Below are 9,081 nucleotides of genomic sequence, written 5' to 3' on the forward strand. Positions count from 1 at the left end.
TTTTACTGCTGTCGTGGAAAGGGTGATCAAAGTGGTCTGACACTGCAGCATAAAAGAATATTGTATTGAAAGAAAAATATTGATAAAATAACCCCAAATTTTTGATCAAAAACATCAGAATTGTAGAAACTCCTCAACCTTAAAAACTGGATTTGTTCCTTATAACTGTCCCCTTCTCACTCTGCTAGCTTTCTGTGAAAAATCTTTCTTGCTATTTGCAGTTTGGCCATCTACTGTAATTGTACCTGACTCTGGTTATAGTTCAGAATCCTTTCTTCTCCCTACTTATTTTTCCAAAATGTTTTCTCTCTGTGGCGCCAGTTGGAGGTTACCTAAGAGTGTGGAAGATCCTGGAGAGCTTCACAATAACGCAGGTTATGATGACAGGCTGGAGGTGGCTAAAGAAATCACAATGCTTTCTTGTTCCTGGTGATTTGAGAGTGAACAGTATGAGCTTCTGCAGTTTCTTTCAGCCCTCACCCCACACATGGCTGCTTACTGCTACATGGTTGGCTATTTGGTCTGCCTGATGTTGCTGGTGCTTGCTGCATGATTATGTGGTCAGTGTCCGAAAGAAAGTGTCTGGTGTTCACTCATACAAAATTAAATATCTCTAGCAATGCAAAGAGATCACTTAATATGAAACTTCTGACAAAGCCAAGTGTGTGAAGGAGGCATCCTGGGAGTTAAGTCTAAGACCTTCACTTGAATGAATTTGAATATCTCAATCCAGCCCATGCTTAAAGGAAGAAAGATGTTTATTGTTTGCTCAGGATTGGCTAGTGCTGTCTGATGTGGAAACTTTAGACGGCTGGAAAAGAAATAGGCCAAATAATGTAAAAGAATCAAAATGGCTGGTAGGGATTTGAATATTGAATGAATTCAATTTAAAATATTTAATAAATTATACTAGAACCTAATATGACTTGCACTGGCTAGGAGTGAGAGATGATAATGTGTTCTAGAAAAGCTGAAAGAAAATAGAGTATAGACATGTTTTGGAGTTGCCCAAGAACAACAACAACAAAAATAAAAATGTTCTTGCAGCTTCTGTTATGTATCCTGGCAGGCTGCTTGTTACTATGGAGCATTTATTATGAAAAGGTCAGGTGGATTTCATTTAGTTTATTTGTGGGGTAAAAATTGTCAGGAACAAAGTTTGCCAGGAGGAATAGATCTGAGATCTATCAAGCTGCATCTTTTGATAACGTATATTGTGGAGAAGAGTAAAATAGATATAGAAGAGTTCAAAGAACTGTGGGAATAGTTTCTAAATCATATTACAAAGCAAGGGAAAACTCAAAACCAAATCACCAAATATTTGAAGTGAATGGATCCATGTTATCAAGTTCTAAAACAAAAATTATATGAATTCTTAATTTTTTTTTTTAAGGCTAGAGAAGCCAGAGGTTGTTACCTTAATTATTCAAATTTGCTAAAAAGATACAATTAAAAGAGAGGATTTAACTTTATGGAGATATAGAAATGTTCCATTTGATGATCATCATAAACTACCCAGTGTCCCCTACAGTGAAATTAATTCACAAAGTCTCAGTATTATTCTGTTCACCAGAAAAAGATCTCTTGTGGTTGTTAGCTTTACTTAATGTGAATGTTGGCAAATTGGCTAATGAAATCATCTCCTGTTTTTTCTAGGGAAGGTTGTGATTGGAGTTGAGAACTAGATGAGCCAATCATGAAGGACTATGACCATGGTATACTTACATCCACAATAAGCCATATATAAGCCCTGTGTATGACACCATATGATGGAGGTGGTCTGGGAGTCCGATAATGACACTTGTGACACAGGTGAGGAGCATTCAGATGATTCCAGTCATTCCTCTGAGCGGGTGGGTCGCAAATCTAGCCTCCAGCTGGAGGTAGACTTAGACTACTCTCAACCATGCAGTCCTGGTTGTAGCCCTGCTGGACCTTCAGGTAGGCAAGAACTCCCTGTAGAATTGCAGTGTGAAGATGAGGAAACCTATGAAACCTACTACCAGAAGCGAGGCGAGACTACAGCTGGGGTCTTTGTCACCTCCAACACCAATTTTGACCTGCAGTGTGAAAATGAGGATCTGGAGTTCTACTCCTCTGAGGAACTTCAGGGAGGATTAAGTGAGGATGATGAAAAGATCATTCTTGTTGATGCTTTTGATGAGGAGGACCTGGAGCCCATCACTGGAGAAGCTTTGTCTTATAGGTGCAAGAAGTGTGGTGCCTCTTTCCACGATCTGGGTGAATTACAAGAACACAACCAGATCCACCTGACAGAGAATTCATACCAATGCCCCATCTGCGGCAAAGAGTTCTTCCATGCTGCGAACTTGCGAATGCACAAGCTCATTCATTCTAGTGACAGGCCACACAAGTGTCCGGAGTGTGACAAGGGGTTCATCCGTACAGCTGATGTTTGGAGGCACCTACGCAATGTGCACAAGATTGAGCGTTCCAAGGGAGTTTTGGGAAATGGTATGGTTAGCAACCGGGGGTCAACATTACACCAAAACAAGCATGGCCATGGGGACTCTGACCAGCAGTGTTCAGAAAATAAAAAGCCCGCGGGAGAAGAGTCTAAACCTTACATCTGTCCAGTGTGTGGCAAAGGTTTCCGTAAACCTAATCTGCTGTCCAGACACAAGGTGATCCACCGACAGGATAAACCACATAAATGTCAAGAATGTGGGAAGTCCTTTGTTGAGCGGCTCAAGTTGAAAAGGCACCAGCAGATTCACTCTGGAGAGCGCCCTTTCTATTGTGAGGAATGTGGAAGGACTTTTACACAGCTGGTGACACTACAGTGCCATCAGCGGATCCATACTGGAGAAAAACCATATTCTTGTGCTTACTGTGGTCGTCGCTTCACAGTATCTGCCACTCTAAGGAAGCATGAGCGCACGCATAAAGTGGACAAATCGTAGTATTTAGGGCTCCATGGTTGTGGTCACCATTGTTTCCTGTTACCTGAATGAGACCTGCTCAAGACTGCTAGAGAAACTACCCCAACCTACACACACAGGTCAGTCCACAGCCCCCTTCTCCAACGATGGCCAGCATAACTCTAATAAGAAAACATTGCCTCATGAGGAACTCCATGATCTCCACAAGTAGTCTGTGTTAACCGGCCCTGCACCTGTTCCCTGGAGTTACAAGAGGGGAGAGCTCAATTTCCATTAAATAATGAGGTCAGCGAAGTCAAAGGATATCCATCTCTACCTCGATATAACGCTGTCCTCGGGAGCCAAAAAATCTTACCGCGTTATAGGTGAAACCGCATTATATTGAACTTGCTTTCATTCACCGGAGTGCGCAGCCCCGCCCCCCTGGAGTACTGCTATATCCGAATTCGTGTTATATCGGGTCGCGTTATATCGAGGTAGCAGTGTATATGGAAGTGGAGTTCCTGGAAAGTACTGGGCATTGTCATAACTAGCTGGACTTTTCTGCGGGTGCATCGAGTTGAGCTTTTCTCTAGGACTGATGGGTTAAATGGAGCCCTTCTGCAGTCACAGACTCTGAACTGATTGTGACTGCTCTCCAGCACTTGATTTGGAGATGTCATTTTTTGCCTATGCTAAGACTGCACAGTCCATTTAATCAGAGCTGGCCCATCCATACCTTCTCTCTGTTCATTCTGTCATGTTTTCTAATGAAGTATCTTTATTTTGAAGAGAGGGATCATGTTGGTTGTAAAAATCCAGGACTTTAATAAACTAGATAATTAATTAACAGTTGCATCCTTTGTGCACACACTTGCCTATGGAATTATTGATCCTTGATGTGCTTACATAACCCATGTCCTATATATGTATATTGATGAATGGAGAGAGGCTTGTATGGCCCACTGTGATAGTGCATATGAGTATTGTAGGTTGCCTGTATGGATCTGTGCCACTTGTGGCTAGGTGGAGAGCCTTTCCCCTTCCTAGCCACTGCATTACAGTAAGAAATGTCAGAACATTTAAAATCAGAAAATGCTAATAAAAATAAGGAGAATACTCCTGGTTTTTACACTGTTAATATTTAGATTTAAGGTTTCTCACTCTAGAAGATACTTCATTAGATGCTAAGCAGTATCTGTCTTTATTAGAAATTCTAGGGCATTTTTAAAGGGATGGTGCCAACTTAATTTTCTTTTCTAAACTGACTAATTAGCCCTCCTCACCAAAATTTCAGCTACTGAACCCTTAAAAAAGCATGCCTTTTAAATTTTTGACATGTTTTAAATGTGGTTTCTGGTTTGCTATGTTTTTTGGGGGGGGAGAAGGGGGGTTCTCCCAGAAGGGTCTTTTGGGTTGGCCTAAGAGGAACACCTCTCCTCCTCTATCCTTTTACTACACTTGTTTGCTGACTGTTCTCTTTTTTCATTTCAGCTCTGCTTCTGCTAACCACCCATTTTTTTTCAAAGCCCTGAGAATGTTGTTCACAAAAACAGTGAACCTGACTCTATACTTTGGGCATTTGACAACACTTTGTGTAAACTAAACAAGTGTGAACAATCATTTTTAAGTCATATTAATCTTGGGAGTTACTTGTAACTACAGTAAGTACAAAATTGTTAACTGTAATCATTATTTCAAGTTGATAGTGTCCCATTAATCACTCAGCTAAGCAGTTGGTACCATTATGTAGGGCCTATTATATATCTTAAAAATAGGTAGGGATGTTAATGAGAGCATGTAATTGATGTCCCTTTAAGCCACACCTGTGCTTCCTCTGCTTGAAACATTGGATATGCCAACTGCTCTTGTAGCTGGCTATATTATAGACTCATAGACTTTAAGGTCAGAAGAGACCATTATGATCATCTAGTCTGACCTCCTGCACAACGCAGGCCACAGAATCTCACCCACCCACCCACTCCTGTAACAAACCCCTAACCTATGCCTGAGTTATTGAAGTCCTCAAATCGTGGTTTAAAGACCTCAAGGTGCAGAGAATCCTCCAGCAAGTGACCCATACCCCACGCTGCAGAGGAAGGCAAATAACCTCAAGGGCCTCTGCCAATCTGCCCTGGAGGAAAATTCCTTCCCAACCCCAAATATGGTGATCAGTTAAACCCTGAGCATGTGGGCAAGACTCACCAGCCAGCACCCAGGAAAGAATTCTCTGTAGTAACTCAGATCCCACCCCATCTAACATCCCATCACAGACCATTGGGCATATTTACCTGCTAATAATCAAAGATCAATTAATTGCCAAAATTAGGCTATCCCATCATACCATCCCCTCTATAAACTTATCAAGCTTAGTCTTGAAGCCAGATATGTCTTTTGCCCCCACTACTCCCCTTGGAAGGCTGTTCCAGAACTTCACTCCTCTAATGGTTAGAAACCTTTGTCTAATTTCAAGTCTAAACTTCCTAATGTCCAGTTTATATTCATTTGTTCTTGTGTCCACATTGATACTAAGTCTAAATAATTCCTCTCCTTCCCTGATATTTATCCCTCTGATATATTTATAAAGAGCAATCATATCTCCCCTCAGCCTTCTTTTGGTTAGGCTAAACAAGCCAAGCTCTTTGAGTCTCCTTTCATAAGACAGGTTTTCCATTCCTCGGATCATCCTAGTAGCCCTTCTCTGTACCTGTTCCAGTTTGAATTCATCCTTCTTAAACATGGGAGACCAGAACTGCACACAATATTCCAGATGAGGTCTCACCAGTGCCTTGTATAACGGTACTAACACCTCCTTATCTCTACTGGAAATACCTCGCCTGATGCATCCCAAGACCGCATTTGCTTTTTTAACGGCCACATCACATTGGCGGCTCATGGTCATCCTGTGATCAACCAATGCTCCGAGGTCCCTCTCCTCCTCTGTTACTGCCAACTGATGTGTCCCCAATTTATAACCAAAATTCTTGTTATTAATCCCTAAATGCATGACCTTGCATTTTTCACTATTAAATTTCATCCTATTACTATTACTCCAGTTTATGAGGTCATTCAGATCTTCCTGTATGATATCCCGGTCTTTCTCTGTATTAGCAATACCTCCCAGCTTTGTGTCATCCGCAAACTTTATTAGCATATTCCCACTTTTTGTGCCAAGGTCAGTAATGAAAAGATTAAATAAGATTGGTCCCAAAACCGATCCCTGAGGAACTCCACTAGTAACCTCCTTCCAGCCTGACAGTTCACCTTTCAGTATGACCCGTTGTAGTCTCCCCTTTAACCAATTCCTTAACCACCTTTCAATTTTCATATTGATCCCCATCTTTTCCAATTTAGCTAATAATTCCCCATGTGGAACCGTATCAAATGCCTTACTGAAATCGAGGTAAATTAGATCCACTGCATTTCCTTTGTCTAAAAAATCTGTTACCTTCTCAAAGAAGGAGATCGGGTTGGTTTGGCACGATCTACCTTTTGTAAAACCCTGTTGTATTACCATTGACCTCAATGTCCTTAACTACTTTCTCCTTCAAAAATTTTTCCAAGACCTTGCATACTACAGATGTCAAACTAACAGGCCTATAGTTACTTGGATCACTTTTTTCCCCTTTCTTAAAAATAGGAACTATGTTACCAATTCTCCAGTTGTACGGTACAACCCCTGAGTTCACTGATTCAATAAAAATTCTTGCTAATGGACTTGCAATTTCATGTGCCAGTTCCTTTAATATACTTGGATGAAGATTATCTGGGCCCCCCGATTTAGTCCCATTAAGCTGTTCGAGTTTGGCATCTACCTCGGATGTGGTAATATCTACCTCCATATCCTCATTCCCATTTGTCATCCTACCATTATCCCTAAGCTCCTCATTAGCCTCATTAAAGACTGAGGCAAAGTATTTGTTTAGATATTGGGCCATGCCTAGATTATCCTTAACCTCCACTCCATCCTCAGTGTTTAGCGGTCCCACTTCTTCTTTCTTTGTTTTCTTCTTATTTATATGGCTATAGAACTTTTTACTATTGGTTTTAATTCCCTTTGCAAGGTCCAACTCTACATGGCTTTTGGCCTTTCTCACTTTATCCCTACATGTTCTGACCTCAATAAGGTAGCTTTCCTTGCTAATCCCTCCCATCTTCCACTCCTTGTAGGCTTTCTGCTTTTTCTTAATCACCTCTCTGAGATGCTTGCTCATCCAGCTGCTATTATGGGGAGGGATTGTGGGAGCAGGGTGATAAGGCAGGTGGCTTCCAAGGCGTTGCCTGCTATTTCCCCCATGGTTTGTAGGAACTCTTTGCAGTGAGTGGTGGAATAGATCAAGGTGATGAAGTAAAAATGCCCCCAGTTTTCCTGTCTTCTTCCCATGCCCTCCCTTGTCTAGTCTGTTGCCCACCTAGTTGAAAAATGTGATTTTAAGGTGAAAACTTTAGCAGTAAAATTCCTTATAAGCTTATATTATACATTCATACTCTAAAAATGCATTGTTTTAGAGTTTATTTCAGCTCATCACTAGTGGGTTTGTTATTCTAATTGCCATGAATAGTTATGGATGGAGACAGTGCCTGTGATGAAAATATTTTCTACTGTCCTCTTGCTCCAGCTCATGGAGCTACCCTCCTTCACAATACGTGTTCTTTCCCTTAAGGTTGAAGTATGGATCTAGCTGCAGTATGCAGGGATGGTGTTTTTTTTTAATGAAAGACTATTTTTTATATACAAACAGTGTATGTATATATTTCTGTAGTGTGAGGCATTTGTATTTGTCTACTGGGCTCCCTTAGATTTGAAGAAGGGTTGCACAAAATAATGTCTCCTACCTTTGAATGGCTTTGGTTGCCATGGGTAGTTTTCAGCATCCTGTTTGGATTTTTACAGAATGAAAATACAAATGTTTAGGGTCACCAGAAAATATTACCCTGCAACAGTTAATGGCCCTAAACGTTGAAAGGGGGAGACTAAATGCAGTCATGAAAACTGGTCTCTTTGAAGGTTTTATTTTCATCCAGAAATGCCACATCTTTGGTTGAAGTGCTATTACATATGGACAAAGGGATTACTGTGAGTTTGAGTGAGGTTTCCCTACTGATAGTCATCCAAACCAATGGTGGAAAGGTCACTTGTTTCTGCTGTGAAAAGAGAAATCAACATCTGTGTTCATTTATCATGCTGATGGAAGGACATACATGATTCTTGAGGAAAACATGTAACAACTTCCCAATATTAATTTCCATTTGGACAAAATAGTTAAAATTCTAGCTCTGTAGTATGGTGACCTTTCTAGTGAAATGTACTAGTAGATGGTTATAGTCATCCTTGCAATTATCGTTTATTTATACCCACCTTATGAATATACATTAAGAAAGGCACTAGAATAGAGTTTAATCAGTTCATTGAGGCCTTGATTCAAGAAAGCAGCTTAGCATATGCTTGACTTTAAGCATGGGTGAGAGTCCCATTAGCTTCACTGGGACTTAAATATGTGTTGAAGTCCCCATCTTAAATAGGGATGCAGGGGCCAGTGACCTTTCCTCTGCTTCCCGGGGCTTAAGGAGGGGGAGACTATGCAAATTTGAAGTAACGTTCGTGGGCAAATACTATCCTTGCCCGTACATTTTTAGGGGGGAGAGTGCGTGGCTGCTACCTAGGACAGCTGCTTGTGATTGGTGGTAGAGCAGGAAAAGAAAGTTTGGAGTCAAGGTGCCGTTTAGTGTAAAACTAAGCAGAACGCTGCTCAAGGATCTAAAACAAAGAACGTTTTCCCAGGCGGGGGGTGTCCGTGAAGCACTAAAGGGCAGGAAGCTCGTGTTGAGGCAGCTGCTGCTGCTGCAGTCACGCAGACAGCGATGTGGAAAGAGCAGAGGCTGACAGAGGTGAGGGCACGGGGAAGGTTAAACAAAAAATCGGAGGTCAAAAAGCCCAGCACCACTTAACATCCCACTTCAGGCCACCGCCTTCTCCCGAGCCCCCTGGCACCTCCCCCCCCCCGTGTACACACAGCCCCGCCCGCCCCGCCCCCTCCACCCGCTGTGTGCACACAGCCCTTAGCTCCGCCCAGGGAGCCCCCGCCCCCGGCACCTCCCCCCCTGCGTACACACAGCCCCGCCCCCGGCACCTCCACCCGCTGTGTACACACAGCCCCTCCCCGCCCAGGGAGCCCCGCCCCCGGCACCCCCGCGTACA

At 42.3% G+C, this 9,081-nt stretch overlaps 1 protein-coding gene across 1 annotated transcript; it reads left to right on the top strand.

Annotated features, from left to right (window-relative positions):
• The first annotated feature begins 525 nt into the window (after positions 1 to 525).
• On the top strand, positions 526 to 3,272 carry LOC112122594 (zinc finger protein 253-like). Its single transcript, XM_026646586.1, has 2 exons — positions 526 to 560; positions 1,657 to 3,272. The coding sequence occupies exon 2, from the start codon at positions 1,767 to 1,769 to the stop codon at positions 2,922 to 2,924; it is 1,158 nt and encodes a 385-aa protein (XP_026502371.1). The 5' UTR covers positions 526 to 560; positions 1,657 to 1,766; the 3' UTR covers positions 2,925 to 3,272.
• Positions 3,273 to 9,081: the final 5,809 nt, after the last annotated feature.

Source organism: Terrapene carolina, unplaced genomic scaffold (genome assembly GCF_002925995.2).
Source record: "Terrapene carolina triunguis isolate 2854851 unplaced genomic scaffold, T_m_triunguis-2.0 Scaffold35450, whole genome shotgun sequence".
NCBI lineage: Eukaryota > Metazoa > Chordata > Testudines > Emydidae > Terrapene > Terrapene triunguis.